The following is a 19,287-nucleotide window of genomic DNA, read 5'->3' on the forward strand; positions in this document are numbered from 1 at the left end:
GAGGCTTATTTGCACACACACACAAAAACACAACAGTTGATAAGCCAAGTGTTTCCAGGATGTGGCCAAAGACGGCCTTCCACTTTACATATCTCCAGACCATAAAGTAAGATCAACAATTTGGGGTGAGGCCTCAGTCAGCCCTTGGTCCTCACTGCTCAATAAGACTATCCTCTGCACTGTATAGTTAGGCTGAGAGACATCAGCCTTTTTTTTAATGGCATTTTTTTAATAATAAATTTATTTTTTATTGGTGTTCAATTTGCCAACATACAGAATAACACCCAGTGCTCATCCCGTCAAGTGCCCCCCTCAGTGCCCGTCACCCATTCACCCACACCCCCTGCCCTCCTCCCCTTCCACCACCCCTAGTTCCTTTCCCAGAGTTAGGAGTCTTCATGTTCTGTCTCCCTTTCTGATATTTCCTACCCATTTCTTCTCCCTTCCCTTCATTCATTTGGGGAATATAAATAATAGTGAAAGGGAATAGAAGGGAGACATCGGCCTTTGCAACAGGAACACTATTTGGCTTCCAGGGGAAATGACTGAGGAATTGAACAAGTTGGGACATCCCTGAAAACCGAAGGGACAAATGTTTTGAGTTGTGGGTAAACATTCCTTTCTTGATCATATAGGGTAAAGAATTACCAGGATCTGAGCTGCTCAAAGCCCTGCCTGTGGCCTGGCCCTCTGCTCCTGGGCCAGCTTACCCAAGTGTTAGGAGTTAGGGGGTCAGTTAGGTAGTCAGGGCCAGGGTCCCCAACAAGAAAATAGGGAGCCAGGATACCTAAGACAAGATCACACCAGCATCCTGTTTTACAGCTTAGACAGGACCACAACAGCATCCTGTTTAGCAGCCTCTACAGGAGTGACCTTTATAAAACATTCTGAGGCAAAAAAATTCACCATAAAATATGGGTCACTATCACAAGTTGAGGCAGTTTAGTCTCCAGATGTCAGCCCAAAAGACCATCAACACATGAACAATAACCCAATAGGTATGTGGGTGCATGATCAGAGCCCTGATGGGCACACCTCAGTGGCCAATCCACAGGAGGCCCACACTCGGGATGCTCAAGATAGTTCCTTGAAAGTGCATATAAAAAACCCTAGATTTGAACACCAAAACGGCAACTCTCTCGGGTCCCCTCCCTTTCTTGGGAGGGAGCCCAATGCAGGACTCAATCCCAAGACCCCGGGATCATGACCCGAGTTAAAGGCAGACACTCAACCACTGAGCCACCCAGGCATCCCAAGGATTCCCTTTGAGTCAAGAACATCATTATCTGAGTGTCTCTGAATGGTGGTAAGGTTGCTCCTCTAAACAAGCACCTCTGGGGACTACAGGGAAGTCAGGCTGTTCTGGAGCTTTGCATCCTCAAAAACCTACTGGAGGCCCTAGTCCTGGCTTGGTCATTAACTCCTGCATAAGTCAGCTCCCTCCCTAGGCTCCCATGTCCCCATCTGTGGAAGAAAGGATTGGGCGGCTCTTCTGAGGTTCCCCTCCCCTAAAGCACCTGTGGATGTGTGTGTACGTGCACACACACACGCACAAGCATGAATATGAGTGCTTGTGGATGGGTGTGCATGTGTGGATGAACACGTGTGTGGTGTTTTCTTGTTTGTGCATAGGCATGTGTGGGAGCTGTGTACACATATGTACATTGCATGGCTAGCACTATGTGTCCTCACATGTATGTTGTGTGTGTGTACACATGCTACGTATGCCATGGCAATTTGTGTGCACACATGTAGTGTATGTGCACGTATATTACATGTGTGTGTCGATGCATTGATTGGGTCTGGCTTGTAAAGCCTACCATCCTGTCTCCTACTTGAGAGGCTGAGACAGAAGCCAGCTGCCCTCTGGTCCTGTTCAGTGCTCACAATGAAGATTGAACCTGATAGCCAAGAGTTAGTAAGACAGCACATCCTTGAGCTGGCTGGCAGCAGAGTACCTACTCCACGGCTATTTCTAAAACCGGTTCCTCCAAAACGCAAGAATGTATTATCATAAACTAGAAGTCAATTTAACAAAGCAAGTCACTGATAACAGTAACCTTAACATTTTCCAGATCTAATGCCATTTTTCTGCAGTCTATGGAACAGGAAACTGAGTCTCAACCAAGTTCTTATCCAGGCACTCAGGCAGAGGCAAAGCTTATTTTTTAGAAAAACAAAGGTCTCCAAAGAGTGGGTTAACCCTCCGGAAAGATGAGGTGAAAGAGCTCTGCAATTTTCAGGCCAGAGTGTGGGCTGCTTTGTCATTGCCCCTCAGAAATCTAAGGTAACACTCACTGAAATCCACAAAGTGAAATTGCTGCCATTCAGGCTCCCTCTGCCCAGAGAACCTGACTTTTTTTAAGCACTGTTTAGTGGGCCATCTTTATTTGGAAGAAGTAAAATCAAGCATTTGTTCAGCAACAGTTAGGCTAGATTCTGTGCGTACCTCTTTGCTTTTACCTGAGTCACCCAGCACAGGGTGCCTCCCTAACACATACACAGATGTACTTCTGTGTGTCCAATTACAAAGGAATGTGTGTTCATAACAGAAAGAGAATGGAATATAAATGAACATAAAGAATGCATTTTAAATCACTCTTGATCCCCCTCCCCATGCAGAGACAACTTTTCTTTAATATATGAAGCTGTCTCCAAAACCAATGTTTTGTTCTTTTCTGTAGAAAAGCACTTTATTTCAGGTTAAGTAAAGGATCAACTCAAGTATGAATTTACTTCATCAACCAGTTTATTACACTTATTTTTAATACAGAAAAGTACAAAAAGAAAGCCTGGCCAATGATGTCCACTCTGCAATACTTCCAGTTAACACTTTTTTAAAAAAATAATGCAAGCAATGTTTTTATAAAGAAGGAGAGCAGGAGGAGAAGGAGGAAGAGGAAGAAGAGAAGGAAGGAAGGATAAAAAGAGATAAAGATAAAAGTAAAAGTCTTCTCTTCATTCCCGAACCCCAAAGGTAGCCACAGTCAGCCTCTGCTGCCTCTCTAAGAAAAAAAAAAAAGAAAGAAAGAAAGAAAAAAAAGTGTATGCATCATCAGCATATACACCCAAGTGAAGTCAACATAAGTCAGCACACAAACATACCTCTCTGCCCCTTCTTTTACTCCATAATATCATTTTTCCCAAAGAGCACATAGAGATCTGTCTCATTCTTTTAAAAAAAAGAAATTTATCTCTACACTCAATGTGGGGCTTGAACTCACAACCCTGAGATCAAGAGTTGCATGCTCCATGGACTGAGCCAGCCAGGCAAGCCTACCTCATTCTTTTATGGGTTCCCATAGTATTGCATTGCTTGGATATTCTACAGCTTATTTAAACAGTCCCAATGGCTGAATTATTTGCTCTTATACATATGACCTTGAACATCCTTGTACACACATCTTGGTAAAATTTTGTAAGTAAAACCATAGAACTGCTGAGTCGGAGGAATTTGCATTTGTAACTTTGATAGATGTTGTCAATTGTTCTTCAAAATGCCCCCAAAGGATGCTCCCACCAATGGTGTATATGTGAGTGCCTGTTTCCCCAAATCTCAACCAATATTGACCATTATCATACTTTTATCAAAGTATTATATGTAATATTGTATTACATATACAATAGAGCCAGTACAAAATATATTGAGAAAGATTTAGTTCAAGGAATTGGCTTACATGACTATGGGGGGCTGACAAATCTAAATTCTGTAGAACAGAGTGGCAGGCTGGAAATTCTCAGGCAGAAGTTGATGCTGCAATTTTGAACAGAATTTCTTCTTCCTCAGGTAAGCCTCAGTTTTGCTCTAAGTTCTTTCAATTAATTGGATGAGGCTCACAGAGATTTCTGAAGACTTACAAGTCAACTGATTGCAAATCTATTAATGATATCTGTAATATAAAATCTATGCATCCCAAAACAAATAAAAATAAAATGTTTTAAAAATCTATACGTCCATATTATACCCTCACAGCAACATAATAGACTAATGTTTAATTAAGTAACTGGATGCTGGGCAGCCCCAGTGGTGCAGCAGTTTAGCACCGCCTGCAGCCCAGGGTGTGATCCTAGAGACCTGGGATCGAGTCCCACGTCAGGCTCCCTGCATGGAGCCTGCTTCTCCCTCTGCCTGTGTCTCTGCCTCTCTCTCTCTCTCTCTCTCTCTCTCTGTGTGTGTGTGTGTGTGTGTCTCTCATAAATAAATAAAATCTTAAATAAAAATAAAAAATCTTTTAAAAAAAAGTAACTGGATACTATCACCCAGCCAAGTTGACACACAGAACTAACCACATTTACACTCTCACAAAATATACCTGTTCTTATTCTTTGTTCACTTTCCTATTGAGATTTTCTTTTGAGAGCTCTTTATATTACTACATATACTAACCTTTTGTCTGTCTTAAAAATATTTCCTCTCTACCATTTCTCATTTGATTTCAGTATCTCCTGCCAACCAGAACATTTTTATTTCTGTGCATTCAGATCTATCCATCTTTTTCTTTATGGTATCTAAATTTCTGTCTTATTAAGAAGGTTGGATTTAGGAGCCATGGTAACTACCCCATTCACCTAAGCTTTCTAAATGTTCCCCCTGAATCACAAAGTCACAGGAAAGTAGGGTGCTGAGGCAACCTTAGCCCAGCTCCCATTAACAGGTGTTTGCTGAAGAACAATTTAATATCAGGCCCTGGCTTTTAGCAAGGACCAATAGAAAAGCCAGAGAATATAAAGAACTTATTAAACTCAATACCCAAAAACCAAATAATCCAGTTAGGAGATGGGCAGAAGACATGAATATACATTTTTTCCAAAGAAGACATCCAGGTGGCTGATACATGAAAACATGCTCAACATCACTCATTATCAGGGAAATACAAATCAAAAACTACAATGAAATACCACCTCACATCAATCAGAATGGCTAAAATTAACAACTCAGGAAACAACGGATGTTGGTGAGGATTTGGAGAAAGGGGAACTTTCTTACACTATTGGTGGGAAGGCAAACTGGTGCAGCCACACTGAAGAACAGTATGGAGCTTCCTCAAAACAAACAGGGTTGTTGGAGGGAAGAGGGGTGGAGAGATGGGGTAATTGGGTGTTGGGCATTAAGAAGGACTCTTGATTTAATGACGCTGGGTATTATAAGCAACTGATGAATCACTAAATTCTACCCCGGTAACTAATAATATGTTAACTAAATTGAAATTTTAAAAATAATTTTAAATGTTTTTTAAAAGACAAAACAAAAATACTTGTCTGAATGGTGGCAAAGTTGGCACAAAATTTCCTATTAGAACCATGATTAATTAACATTTTCACGAATGCTCCAGAGGAGGGAAGGTACAGTGGATAATCTGGATCTGAGGTTGACATTCAGCTTCTCCAAGCAGTGAAATTTGGAGCCAACCTGGAAAAACTTCAGGAAAATCCTGGCAGCTATTGCGGAGAGAATAACTCTATTGTATATCTAAGCTAATGGACTGAGGCAAGCTCATCCTTAACATTTGGGGGACCAGGGCTAGAATACAAATGGAGACCCATATACCATATGTCTCAATATTCTAATGTCCTAAATCAAGCTTTAAAAGCCTCAAATCGGGGTGCCTGAATGGCTCAGGCAGTTAAGCCTCTGCCTTCGGCTCAGGTCATGATCTCAGGGTCCTGGGATCAAGCCTCACACTGAGTTTTCTGCTCAGCAGAGAGTCTGCTTCTCCCTCTCCCTCTGGGTGCTTGCTTTCATTCTCTCTCTCGTGCACAAGCTCTCTCTCTCTCTCTAGTAAAAAAAAACAAACAAATCTTTTAAAAAAGAAAACTATCAAATCAAGTGTGTCCTATCTTCCTACCTTGACAAATATGTCTTCCTACCAACCCGGAAGACACATCTGAATACAGGGTTTTCAGAAGCTCTGCACCAAAAACGTGGCAGCCACATCCTGCTCCTGCCCCCAGGCAGGAATCAGCAGGATCTGAAATGCTGAACTCTGTCACCCTGGACTGTGTCCCCACTAAACCAGAAAAGGTCCCAAGAAGATAGAACTGTTTTAATACAATGAAAGAAGAATGTGAATACTTCACTCTGAAAAGGAAAGAATAGAGGATCCCTGGGTGGTGCAGTGGTTTGGCGCCTGCCTTTGGCCCAGGGTGTGATCCTGGAGACCCGGGATCGAATCCCACGTGGGGCTCCCAGTGCATGGAGCCTGCTTCTCCCTCTGCCTGTGTCTCTGCCTCTCTCTCTCTCTCTCTGTGACTATCATAAATAAATAAAGAAAAAAAATATTTTAAAAAAATGAAAAGGAAAAGAATAAAAGGGAAAAGAATGTCAATGTGTTATATCCTTTAGTAAATGAAGAAGGTGTACATGGAGACTCTGACCCTTCACCTTCTGGAATAGTCTCTCTGAGAAGCCTGAGGAAGTTGGATTTGAGATGTAAATTATTAAAGCCACTGGCACACAACAAACAAATGGAGCCCTTTTACCCAGGAGGAAATAAAAGCTGAATAGAATTTGGTTTGGGAAGTGGGAGTGGGGGGCCACAGTCAGGAGACATCCAAAGTCAACATCACAATCTCGTGTCTACCCTGCTGCCAATTCAGTGGCCACTGTCAGAGCCACCATTGGGGCCATGGGTCCAACCCCAAGAGACCCTGTCAATTATTATGCTTTTACATTTTTGTTTTTTTACATCTTTATGGTTTTGCAAGTCCAGCTAAAGTTGGCACCTCTTGAGCCTTTCTAATGACCTTGAATGCTTGTCTTTGGAAAGTAGCTATTGTCTCTTTTGAAACTAAGGCATTTACAATTCATTTATTTATCCATCCACTCATTCATTCATTCATTCATTCATTCTTTGAGAGGCTGCTGAGTACCAGCCTCCAGGTGCTTATGATTTTCTTAGAAATATAGCACCTGACCTTCTAGGCTAACCCTCCCCCCTACTTCGTCCAGGTACAGAAGTAACCATTCCCTTCTTTCCCAAGCTCTGCTTCTCTTGAAATGCTATCCTCTCCAATGCTCCAGGACCAAGTGCAAACGCTTCCCAAGGCTAATATCCAGACATTTTGATTTTTTTTATTCTATAGACAATGATTTTTTTAGACTTTCCTATAAGGGAGACCCATTGTGTTATTCTCCCTAGAAGCTGGTGCCAAAGGGAATTAAAAGTGCCGGGAATTTATTAAGGGAAATATCCATGAAAAAAGTAGTGTAGGGACACCTGGGTGGCTCAGTCAGTTAAGCATCTGCCTTCGGCTCAGGTCATGATCCCAGGGTCCTAGGATAAAGCTTGGCATTGGGCTCCCTGCTCAGCAGGAGCCTGCTTCTCCCTCTCCTCCCCATTCGTGCTCTCTGTTGCTATCTCTGTCTCTCTCTCTCTCTCTCAAATAAATAAATAAAATATTAAAAAAGAAAAAAATCAAGTAGAAGTGGGGAGAGTCAGGGAAAGCCCACAGACCATGATGCAGGTCTGTCCCCAAGTGAAGGAGACAGCTGTACAATCTCTGGAAGGATCTGTAAAATTATGAGGGAGTCCCTGAGCCTGAAACAGGCCTTCCTCAGTGTCCCTGCCACACTCTGTCTTTGGCTGGAAACTGCCCATGAGAAGGATGGCCTGGGTGCAAACATACCTATTGGAGGACTCAGAGCACACAGAGGGGCCTCAGTCAGTTATGACCCTGTGAAGTCTAAGAGGCAAGTTCTCATGGTCACCTCAGATGTCCATTAACATGGGGTGAAACGGGATGCCTGGGTGGCTCAGTGGTTTAGCGTCTGCCTTCAGCTTGGGTCGTGATTCCAGGATCCAGGGATCGAGTCCCACATCAGGCCCCTGCAGGGAACCTGCATCTCCCTCTGCTTGTGTCTCTGCCTCTCTGTGTGTCTCTTGTGAATTAATAAATAAAATCTTAAAAACAAAACAGAAAACATAAGGCAAAACAAGGTTCCTTCTATGCTTTCATGCCTCTTTAGTGACTTTAGTGTGCACGCATGTGTGCACTTCTGTGTGTGTGCACACGTGTGTGTTTAGAAGGAGCCCACTCCCACAGCCACCACCACATCTCAGAAGCCCAGTTCACACCACAGACCCTTTCTTGCTCCATTGCAGACCATCCTGGTGGGTGACAGTGGCGTGGGGAAGACATCTCTGCTGGTTCAGTTCGACCAGGGCAAGTTCATCCCAGGCTCCTTCTCGGCCACCGTGGGCATTGGATTCACAGTAAGTACCTCCAGATTCTGGAGCCCTGGTGTGTCTCTGTCAGGGTCCCAGCAGGAAACAGGTGAAACAGGTGGATGTCCACATTGGATCATTCAAGAAAGTTTAATAAGAAGACTACTTAACAAGGTGGAGGCAGGGTGTTGGAGAACCAGGGGATATGAGGCAGTGCCCATGCATAGCACAGACCCTCCATTCTAACCTTAGCCTCCCCCAAAAAAAAATAAGAGGAAGGAACCACTGCCAGAACCCAGGGACAAAAGGCTGCATGGGGAGGGCTGGCTGGCAGGAGCTGTGACCCTCAGAGGAGAAACACAGCAACTCATAGTAATCCTCCTGGGAGCTAGCTGACCCAGCAAGTCAGCTCCCTCCTTCCTTACTCTCCTCCTGCTCCCATATCTCCTCCCAGAACTCCCCATTGGCTGAACACAACTGAAACTAGAAAGAATATTTTGATACATATTGCTCAGGTCCACCTTCCAAGGCAAGAAGAATGTGGAAAGGCAAAAGAATAGCTTCAAATGCTAAGCACAGTTCAAATTTAACACCGTTGTGTGGTTCCTAGGGAGCTGCAGGTCAAGGGTTAAAGCACTCTGGACGTCCTCAGAGCACAGGGTCTGTGGGACCAGACCCAGGGCTGGGATGCAGCAGCACCATACTGGTGGGAAGAGACAAGGGGAACCCTAGAAACTGGGCTTGCCTGTTGGGTCACAGCAAGGAAGGCAATGACTAGTGATGGACAGGGATTCAGATAAAGCAGAAATGAAAGCGTGTATCTCAGGGCCTAGAATCCAAGCTGAGACACTGGTGCCCAGGGTTCTCCCATGACCGGCCAACAGAATGCTGGGAAAGGCAGGACTGAGTCCCAGGAGAGCACAGCTGCAGACATTTCCTGGGGCCTTGAATGAGGCTGCCATGCCAGGCATCCCCCACCATGAGCCCATACCCAGTCTGCCCCTCAGCATATGAGGTCGTAGGGGGCCCTTACAGCTACCAGCCTTCTCCCTCCAGCCATTCCATGCCCATCCTTCCACCAGTCAAACTCAGAGAGAAGACAGTGGGGTGGATGTGAGTGGGAAAGCTCTGATTCATACTCCCCAGATGCATAGGGGTGGGACCTCCAAATTTTGCCACTAGCCTGGTAAGAAAAGTGAGGCATCTTGCCTCTAAGAAGGAAGAAAGTTATGTGGTCAAACTGAGAGCCTGAAGCAGGCTGACACAGGACAGGCCTGGTTCTCCCAAACCTACCACAGGACAAAGGAGGGTCTTGGTTGAGCCGACAACACAAACCCCAGCTGAAAGTTAGAAACCCACACTTCCCTCTGCAGGCTCTAGGATGGGCTCCTTCCTTGCCTCTCCCAGCTTTTGGTGGCTCCCAGTAATCCTTGGTTTGTAGATGCACCACCCCAATCTCTGTCTCTGTCTTCACAGGGCCATCTTCTCCCTGTGTGTCCGCTCCTCCTCCTCCTCTGAGGACACCAGTCATAGTGGATTAAGGGCTTACCCTACTCCTGTATGACTTCAACTTAACTAGTCCCATGAGCAACAACGCCACTTCCAAATAAAGTCACATTCTGAGGAACTAGGAGCTAGGATTTCAACAGATGTTTTGAGGGACATAATGTAACCCATAACAGTGTGCTTTGCAGTGGAAAGGGGGCAAGGGCCATGTCACCTCCTCTCTCTCACCGCTCCTCGGCCTCTCGTTCTAAAAACTGTTGCCCCTGCAGGGTTCCAGTGTAAGCACTCAGGAGCTCAGTGCCTGGGACACTGAATGGGCTGGGACGTTATTTGCAGCAAGACACCCTGGCATCCAAATAGCAGGCAACAGTGCACATCTGCAGAGTACTGTACAGCTTCTCCGCTCCCATAGATGGCTCTCTGAGGCCCACCCTACGTACAGACAAGGCTACGGCATGCCCAGTGCCAGAAAATAGCTCCAGCTGATGCCAAAATCACAGGGCTAGAGGCAGGTGTACACACAGTCCCCACCTATACCTCCTATAAGCCACACCTGTCCCTTGCCCATTACCCCCCAACACCTAAGTAAAGAGGTGCAGATGCCCCTCTTGGCCTACATGCCCTTTATCCATTCCTTTGTAATGCCACTGTCTGCTGTGTGTGCTTGTATAGAATGCTGGGACGGCAGTAAGTGAATGGTTGGCCCTCGCAACAGAGCCCCTGAAGCCTAATAGGGGCAACCCAGGACACACGCCCACTCTGTCACCTGGGATGTCACCTGGGATGTCCTGGAGAGTCTGCTCAAAATGATGCGCCACTTCATGAATTCATTTAATAGCAAACATTTAAGGCCTGCTCAGTGCCAGGAGCCCAGGGCCACGTGTGAATAGGGTCAGCCTTGCCTTCAGGAGCGCCTAGATTGGGAAGTGGGGAGCTGGGGGGGACAAGGCTTTCCCAGGATGGGTCATTCTGGGCGCGGCCCAACAGGTCGGGGAGAAATGAGAGCTGATCTCCCCTAGAAAGGGTCAAAGTCCTGGCACCCGCCAGGGGCCGTGAAACCCCGCAGTGTCTCTGTACGGCGAGGCGAATTCCGGTGGGTAAATAAAATGATATTCAGATGAGGTCGTGCTGGGGTGATTAGCATAAGCAAAAGTGCCTGAGCGCCTTCCTCACGCTGCAAACCTGGTCTCAAAAACAGCGCCGGGGGATCCCTGGGTGGCGCAGCGGTTTGGCGCCTGCCTTTGGCCCAGGGCGCGATCCTGGAGACCCGGGATCGAATCCCACATCGGGTTCCCGCTGCATGGAGCCTGCTTCTCCCTCTGCCTGTGTCTCTGCCTCTCTCTCTCTCTCTCTCTCTCTCTCTCTCTCTCTCTCTCTCTGACTGTCATAAATAAAAAAAATAAAAATAAAAACAGCGCCGGGCTGCCCAGGGGCGTCCCCAGCCCACAGCCGCGCCGCGGGTGGGGGTGGGGGGGCGGGGACACCTGTCTGGCGCCGCGGGCCGGGGCTGGGGCGCCGCCTGCCGACCGCGCTGCGCAGCGGCAGCGAGAACCGGGCGCCCGAGCGCGGGTCCCCGGGACGCGGACCTTGCAGGCGGACTGCATTTCCAGGACCTGCTCCTCCGGGGGACCCAGCCCGGGTCTCTGCAGCTGCGCGCGCCCCCGCGAGGCAGCCTGTCCCGGCAGGTGCCGTCGGGGCGGCGGGACGGAGGGAGGAGCCTGTCGGGGTCCGGGCCGGGGCAGTGGAGGGTGGGAGGATTGGGTGGAGCCTAGAGCGGGGCGGTCCCTGCGCTATCCCTCGCCCGCCACCAGCCCTAGTTCACCTCTGGTCCAGGGGACATGACGGGCATGTCTGGCGCCGCTGCCACCCGGGATGGAGAGGCCCCCGAGCACTCCCCGCCCTGCAGTCCGAGCTACGATGTCACGGGCAAGGTGGGTGGGCACTGCGCCCCGCGCTGGGGACTCCCCAGCCGGCTCTGAGGGCCACCCCTTCCGCGCACCCTTTGCCCCGAGACCCCGCCCGGAGCCCCTTTCTGGCTGCGTCTGCAGGAAGCCGGGTCTCCCAGAGCAGGGAGGAAGGGTGGAGACTGCGCCTGGCTCCATGCCCACGTCCGAGAGCTGGGCTGGCTCAGCAAGGGTGGGGAGAGGAAGGTCGGAAGGACGAGTGACTCCCCACACGGCGGACCCCAACCCACCCTGCTGTTACGATCTCCCGGGAAGCCCGCGTTTCTCCATATGGGTTGAGCATCCAACCCCATTGGGCACAGGCACCTCCAAATGCTAGGCTATAAGGACGCCCGGCGACGCGGAGAGGACACCCCCTGGCGGCAGCGCAGTTGTGGGGCTCACGCCTCCCCCCCACTCCCCCCCCCCCCCCCCGCTAAGTTCTCGGTGGCGCCTGGAGCTCTGTAGGTCCCCCTGCCCCCAAGCCCTACCCCTACCCCCTCTCCTTTCCGCCCCCGCAGCCATCGCCTCCCACCTTCTTCCAGGAGGATGTTGCTAACCAAAGTGCAGGCCCACCTGAGAATTTTTTGAACTTAAGATTCTTGTGACTTAGTCACAAGTCCCCCGTGGGTGAGCTTAAGTCAGTTCTCTGGGGCCCATTTCCTTTGCAGGGCCGCCCTGTACAGAAGCAGGTAAGGGAAAGTGATGGACACTGGTCTGTCTGCCCCCCCTCTGGGCCCACAGAGGAGGCTGGGACCAGGAACTCTGAAAGAGGCCTTGAGGGAGCTTCCACTCTTCCTCTGTAACGCTGGGGATGAGTGAGGGGCTGCCCTGTCTTGTGCTGCGTGGCCTTGGAGGAGACCTGCCTCTTCCTGTGCCTTGGTGTCCTCCCCCACCCCCACCCCAGGTTCACTCTCACTAGGATCTGGGGCCTCCACCCTCATTGTTTCAGGGGAAGCTACTCTGCAAGTCACCCACCCAGAGCCGTTGAGATAGGCGTCCTGTGTGGGCTGGTGGCAGGAAATGGGCCCCTATGCTTTCAGGGGAGGGGGAGCTGCTAAGGGCCAGCCCCCAGGCTGGTGGAGACCGCCTGACCTCCTGGCCTGACAAGCCAGCTGGGCTGTTTGCCTAGGAGGTGGCAAGGCTGGGCGGGTGTTTATGTTTGGTGGAATTGCCTGGCTGGATGGGTGGTGAGCATCTTGTTCCAGGCAGCTGTGATCTGTAAAGTATGCACGAGCTCACCCTCCCTCCCTCCCCTCCCAACCCCCCCACCCCCCACCCCCGCCTTCTCTCCCCCCTTCCCCTCCAGGGCTAGGACCCAGGAGCCAGGGAGCAGTGCAGGCTCCAGAGGGCTCCCCAGCCTCCAGCCCTCCATCTCCCCTGGGTCAAGCAGCATCTGTGGAGGGGGGCTCCTGGCTTAGCTGCAGGAGACTGAGTCCAGGCCAGTCTGGGAGGAGCCTGGCAAGAGCTCCTTGGGCCAGATTCCTCTACAGTGGCCCAAGGATGCTAATTTGCAGCCATCCATCCCACTTGGGAGTTTTCTACAGAAGGAACATCAGACTTGTGGTCTCCTAATTTCAGTATAAATTTCAACCCTCCCTAGTTCATTCAACCCTTTTTTAAAAAATGTTATTTATTTATTCATGAGAGACACAGTGAGAGAGGCAGAGACATAGGCAGAGGGAGAAGCAGGCTCCCCATGGGGAGCCTGATGTGGGACTTGATCCCAGGACCCCAGATCATGACCTGAGCTGAAAGCAGATACTCAACCACTGAGCCACCCAGGTGCCCCTCATGCAACCCTTTTATAAACATAAAATGTCATTAGAAACTTCCAGATAAATGTTGTGACCAAAAAAAAGAAAGGAAAACAAGAGCAGAGGTAATTTTAGAATATGCCTTTGCACACAACAGTGCCCGCCCCTATCAGATCCTGTAGCCTCCCTTGGGTGGTGATCCCTGTCCATGGTATTAACACTTCCCTTCTGGAAGGGGTGGTTCTTTGAGGCCACTGAGTCCATTTGCTGACCTGTGAGTGTTGAGGTCTGAACACAGGCTTCCAGGATATTGGGTGAGGACAGAAGAGTCAGAGGGAGGGCCAGAGGGAGGGCCTGAGAAATGAGCTGAGCCAAGGAGTGGAGAGGAGAGGCAGGTGAAGGGAACGGTGAACTTTCCAGAAGCAGGTAGCCCTCGGTGCTGACAGCATCCTTCCCTGGCCCTCTGCTCCTCTGCCCCTCTTTTCAGGGTCTCTCTCCCTGGAAACCCAGAAATTTGCCCCAACTCCCCATTAACTGCCTCTGCCCCCATCTCCTAGGTGATGCTTCTGGGAGACTCAGGCGTTGGCAAAACCTGTTTCCTGATCCAATTCAAAGACGGGGCCTTCCTGTCCGGAAACTTCATAGCCACCGTCGGCATAGACTTCAGGGTGAGGTGGCCACAGGCTCCTGCTCCCAGCTGCAAGCCAGGGGGCCAGAGCTTGGGCACAGTGTGCTGTCCTCTCCTTGCCTGCCCTGGCTCCTCAGAGTTGCTGTGGCTCACTGCCCAGAGGGCACCAGCGGTGCTCCCCTTGGGACCACAGAGGTGGCCAGGTTCAAGGAGTCTGGGCATGGTGGGGGGCTCTCTGCCCACCTACAAGATGAGCAATGAGACATTGAGTCTTAAAAGTCTGCCCCACAGCAGGGCAGACACATCCCACGGTGTGAGCTGAGTTTCCTGGCCTAGGGCACCCTTGCTCTTTGCCCTCTGAGCTGGACCCGTCTGGCAAGGCCTCAGAGGCCCGCAGGTCTTTCTGGAGTTCCTGGAAGCACAGCACTGCGCTAGGTTGAAGAGCCAGGTTCACCAGGCTCCCTGTCATCTTGAGGAACCCATCTTTACCAATCTGCGTCAGGGATGTAGCACTCTGCCACTCTCTACCCAACAGGTCCAGGAGAATAAGGTCTCACCCAGGTGGGGGGGGGTGGGGGGACAGAGGCTATGCAGAGGCTGGGTGCCTCTCTCCCAACAGGAAGGGAACTGAAGCTTCACTTAGGAGAACTAGTGAGCATCCAGAGGAAAGACCACCCTGCAGATCCAGCCTCTGCCGTGCCCAGGATGCTGGGGGGCATCTTACCTCTAAGGGCTGGGTTCTGCAGGGTGGGGCTGAGCTCCAGGGAAGATGGATGGAAGTGGGGAAAGAGGCAAGGGGCCCCCAGGAACCAGCCCTGTGCTGAGGTCTGGGGAGAGCCAGGTGGGTTCTCAGGCTCCTCTGGCCCCGGCATGTTGTAAGAAAAGCACAGAAGTCCCTCTAAGAACTCTGCAATCAGGGGTCTCTGGAGACACGGTCCTGCTGCCCTGAAGGGGTGATCCGGCTGGAGATGTCTCTGGGGCTCATTGCACCCCTTTTAACCCAGGGCAGCCACCAGGACAGAATGTCTGCTTCTCAGTAGGATGTCAAGAATCCAAGCCTCCCCTGCCTTCCAAATCCACCCTCCCTCTGCCCTGTCTCTTTCAGAACAAGGTGGTGACCGTGGATGGTGTGAGGGTGAAGCTGCAGGTGAGACCAGAACCACAGGGGAGGGGGGAAGATGGAGGTGGCTGCCCTTGTTCTGCACCCAAACCGCAGGAGGCCTGCAGCCCTGCCCTCAACCTGGGGCAATTTCCTGTGGGGCCCAGAGGAAATGGCTTTTGAAGTCTGTAGAAAAAGCAATTCCCCAGCCACCCTCTCTTCTAGCAAAGGCAGCTCAACGTGCCTTCAGACAAGCTTAGGCTTGCTCCAGCTCCTCTGCAGTTTCCCAGGCCTCATCTGCTCTGGGAGACCGGATGCCCCCAACCCCTGGGCTAGGGAGGACGCTGCAGCCTGGATGAACTGGTGAACTCAATAGCACCACTGTCTAGGACATCAGATGTTCAAAAGCCTCTGGGTACCTTCCCACACATCTCTCCTATTCCAACGTGGGTTCCCTCCGCCCAGCATGGCTCGGGCCCACAGCCTCCTTCTGACCATCTGTCTGTCCCTTCCCAGATCTGGGATACAGCCGGGCAGGAGCGATTCCGCAGTGTCACACATGCTTATTACCGAGATGCCCAGGGTAAGTCCCCCCGCCCCCAGCCCACCTGTGATATCCACCCTTCCCAGCCCCAGCTCCATGTTCCCTGTGTGATCTCTCTCTCTCCCTACAGCCTTGCTCCTGCTCTATGACATCACCAACAAGTCTTCCTTCGACAACATCCGGGTAGGTCCCCTTCACATGCCATCCATAAGCAGCCAAGGCGGGGCCTCCGTAGGCTAGGACTGCTTCCTGCTTTGTGGGAGGGGGTGGAGCGTGGACCACTGCCGCCTATTTGAAAACACCTGAGCTATGACTCAGATGTAATAAGCTGTTGCTGGGCATTTGGTCGGCACGTGGACATGAAGGCCAGGCAAGCTGCTGGGCGCCTGTGCCACCTGCTTAGCCCTGTGATCCCTGAGTGCAATTTGTGACAATTACCCACCCACAGAGGCCAAGGGGAGAACCCAAGCAGGGGAGTCTAGCCATACGTCCTGCCCCAGGTGGCAAAGAAAGTGATTCTAGCAGACAGTGAACCTCTCTGTTCTTGCCATCTCCATCTTCCAGAGAATGAGGAGTTACAGTGCTTGGGGCTTGGTAAGGAAGACTGATCAAGACCCGATAGGCCAGAGAGCAGAGGCAGATAAAAGAATGCAGGGGGACAGGCAGTAGCCCAGGAAAACCAGACAGGGCAAAAGAAGGACAAGGGAGAAGGAGGGAGGGTAGGGCTGGTTCTCAGGTGCCACCTGGCTCGGCTCACCCTCTCCCACAGGCCTGGCTCACTGAGATTCATGAGTACGCCCAGAGGGATGTAGTGATCATGCTGCTCGGCAACAAGGTGAGCCAGCCCATCCCTGTGCCTCCTCTCTCACTAGCTCTAAGCAAGCCCCCACAGCTGCCCCAGAGGGTTAGCTGCATGTCCTTCCAGCAAAGGATTCTTTCCAGACTCCAGTTCAAGGGTCAGTCCTATTTGGCTGCTTCGACCCATCTCATCTGCCCTCTTAAAGTTTTGGAAAAGGCTCCCTCCAGGGAGAGCCCAAGCTGCCATCTGGGAGATCCAGGGATGCCCAGCTGCACAGCCCCCATCAGATCATAGTAAGTAGGGTCACAAAGGAGGAGCTAAAATTAGCAAGGGTTAGTCCCAGCTCCTGTCACCTCTCTGAGGCTGGTCACCACGTTTCCCATCTCCCCAAGCGGCAGTGAGATCCCCTCTGGCTGGGAGCTGGGGAACGCAGCCAGAACAAGGTACAAATCAGGCTCCAAGCCAATGATACCACCCGCAGTCCCACAGGCCACCAGCAGAGGGCAGGCAGGGGCTGCTCTTGAGGCCAAATTGGGGCGCCCGTCCAGGCAGGAGAGGGACCAGCTGGGGTGGAGGTCTCCTTCCCCAGAGTGACCCACCTGGGCTTGACAGGCGGACGTGAGCAATGAAAGGGTGATCCGTTCCGAGGATGGAGAGACACTAGCCAGGGTAAGTGACGGCCCCGAGTAGGACGAGGGGTGGGGACAGCCAGAGGCTGGCCCTGAGGACATTGTCTCCTGGCAGGAGTACGGCGTTCCCTTCATGGAGACCAGCGCCAAGACGGGCATGAATGTGGAGTTAGCCTTTCTGGCCATTGCCAAGTAAGAGCTGAGCAAGGAAGGGAACCGTGCAGGGCAGGGTGGCACCATCTGGGAATCCAGTAGGGCCTGGCCCCTAGCCCAGCCCCTACCCCAATGCATGGTGCATTCTAGGTCCAGTAGCCCCAGGCTGTGGGAGTGGGCAGGGGGTGGTTCCTCACTCCTTGCCCAGCCCACTGCTTCTTCCTCTTCAAGGGAGCTGAAGTACAGAGCCTTGTGGCACCCTGATGGGCCCCGCTTCCAGATCCGAGACTTTGTGGAATCCCAGAAGAAACAGCCCAGCTGCTGCTCCTTCTCATGAATCCCAAGGGGCTGAAAGGATGCTCCAGAGGCCCCCACGGATGCACCCTCCTCCTCCAGATCTGGTGTATTTTGAAGCAGCTGGGAGTTGGGGGATCCAGGGCACAGCCCCTTCCCAAGAAGAAGCTGTATTCCTCCCACTCTTACCCTAGTTCCTGTAGCTTCCCTGCATCCTGGGGGAGGGTAAAGTATTTATTTCATTTTAATGATACATAATGTAATGCAAAAAGGGAAGACAGGGACCTGGTGGCCCTTTTGCCTTCTGCACTAGGACTTGGGGGCGGAGGCTCCCTCCTAGCCATGACAAGGGTGGCATTCTCCAGCTCAGCGCCAGAGGGCAGTGATGCACTTCTACAGCGGGAGGGCAGGAAGTGACCCCCATGCCACCCTCACCTCAGCTGGACAGGAGAGGCAGACTCCAGCTTTATTTCCTCCTGCACCCAGGGAACAGTCTTCCCCGGTAAGATGGGCCCTTGTGCTGGGAGCCAGACCAACGCCCAGGGAAGATAAGCGATGTGGAGATTGGACAGTGACCCCGCTCTGTGGGTAGAGAAGTGAGGAGTAGCACAGGCTAGGTCTATCGGTTTGGCTGCCTCTAGCCTGGCTAGCCCCACTCTGAAAGGTGTACCCACAAACTGAAAGCATTTGGTTCCTGTTCTTTGGACCTCAGGTCCCAGGGGAACCCCCCCAGGGAACCTCCCCCCCATAACCCCTCCCCATACCCCCTCCCCAAATCCCTAGTCTTCTCTACCTTTTGGCTTGTGCCCCTGGGCACCTAAGGTCACAGCTAGGGAAAGATTTTTTCTTCTGCCCCAACACTTTGGCAGATATGCAGCCCCACAGGCTACTTCAAATAGCTGTAGTGCTTCTACTGAGTTAAGAGTCAGATAAGGAGAAACCCCTGACTCCTGGAACAGGTGGGAGGCAGAACCCAGCAAACTTCATCCCGCACATACCCCCCCAAACCCAAGCGCTGCCTACTTCCTGACCACTCCTGCCATTTCCCTTCGGACAGACACGGAGACCAAAACTGCTTTAGGTCCCCTCCCACTGAGCCAGGTTAGGGAGTGAGAAGTCACCCATTTCTGGATAAACCAATACAACGTGTCCAAAACAAGGTCATGTAGGTAAGACCAGGTGAAGAGAGAGACACCAAGAAGTTTCTGTGGGGCCAAGGTCACCTGTCTCACAGAACCCTGACCCTGGCAAATGAAGATGAACAGGAGACATGTGGGTCATGACCTGAAGGAGAGAAAGAAGTACACACTGCGCATTTCTAAGGCCACTGCATATGCTTTCAAGGCAGAAATCTTGCCCTCTGAGCAGAGTCAGCAGCTCCAACTTGAGCCTGATAAGGAAGCTCTCTGAGGCTTCTCCCAGGAGAAGCAGGGAGGAGCCTGACCTTGATGGGCTCTTTTGGGGCCCAAGGCAAGTCGCAGGCAATCCAATCACGTGGGCAGCTCTGGGCCTCTAGCCGGTGGTGTTTTCAGAATTAAATTGCGGAATTTGCAAAGTAAATTGCGGAATATGGAAAGTAAAATCCGACTGCTTCTCTGAGGTGCGCCGGAGAGGGGACAGGGGAGATCACGTTGAAAGGATTGTTATTGCGTGTTGGGAGAACCATCAATGACTGCCCAAATCATTGATCTTTATATTTCAATGCCCCCAACTGCTCCCCAACTTCTGGTGACCAGCCTTTCTCATCTCCAAGGAGCTGAAAGGTTTGTC

The 19,287-nt window shown here is 51.1% G+C and overlaps 1 protein-coding gene across 5 annotated transcripts in view; it reads left to right on the plus strand.

Moving 5' to 3' along the window:
• RAB37 (RAB37, member RAS oncogene family) overlaps positions 1–19,099 on the plus strand; it is a 54,977-nt gene extending 35,878 nt beyond the window's left edge. Inside the window, exons 1-9 of one of the 5 annotated variants that reach the window (XM_072781482.1) lie at positions 11,460–11,602; positions 13,929–14,039; positions 15,105–15,146; positions 15,615–15,681; positions 15,773–15,825; positions 16,412–16,477; positions 17,054–17,110; positions 17,186–17,262; positions 17,455–19,099. In XM_072781482.1, the coding sequence (XP_072637583.1) occupies positions 11,510–11,602; positions 13,929–14,039; positions 15,105–15,146; positions 15,615–15,681; positions 15,773–15,825; positions 16,412–16,477; positions 17,054–17,110; positions 17,186–17,262; positions 17,455–17,560 (672 nt within the window). In that variant the 5' untranslated portion in view covers positions 11,460–11,509 and the 3' untranslated portion in view covers positions 17,561–19,099. Of the gene's footprint in view, positions 1–8,102; positions 8,214–11,459; positions 11,603–13,928; positions 14,040–15,104; positions 15,147–15,614; positions 15,682–15,772; positions 15,826–16,411; positions 16,478–17,053; positions 17,111–17,185; positions 17,263–17,454 lie in introns of those variants that run through there. The other 4 variants (XM_072781483.1, XM_072781484.1, XM_072781486.1 and 1 more) reach the window with 4 other exon arrangements.
• The last annotated feature ends 188 nt before the right edge of the window (positions 19,100–19,287 follow it).

This window comes from Canis lupus, chromosome 16, assembly GCF_048164855.1.
Source record: "Canis lupus baileyi chromosome 16, mCanLup2.hap1, whole genome shotgun sequence".
NCBI classification, from domain to species: Eukaryota; Metazoa; Chordata; class Mammalia; order Carnivora; family Canidae; genus Canis; species Canis lupus.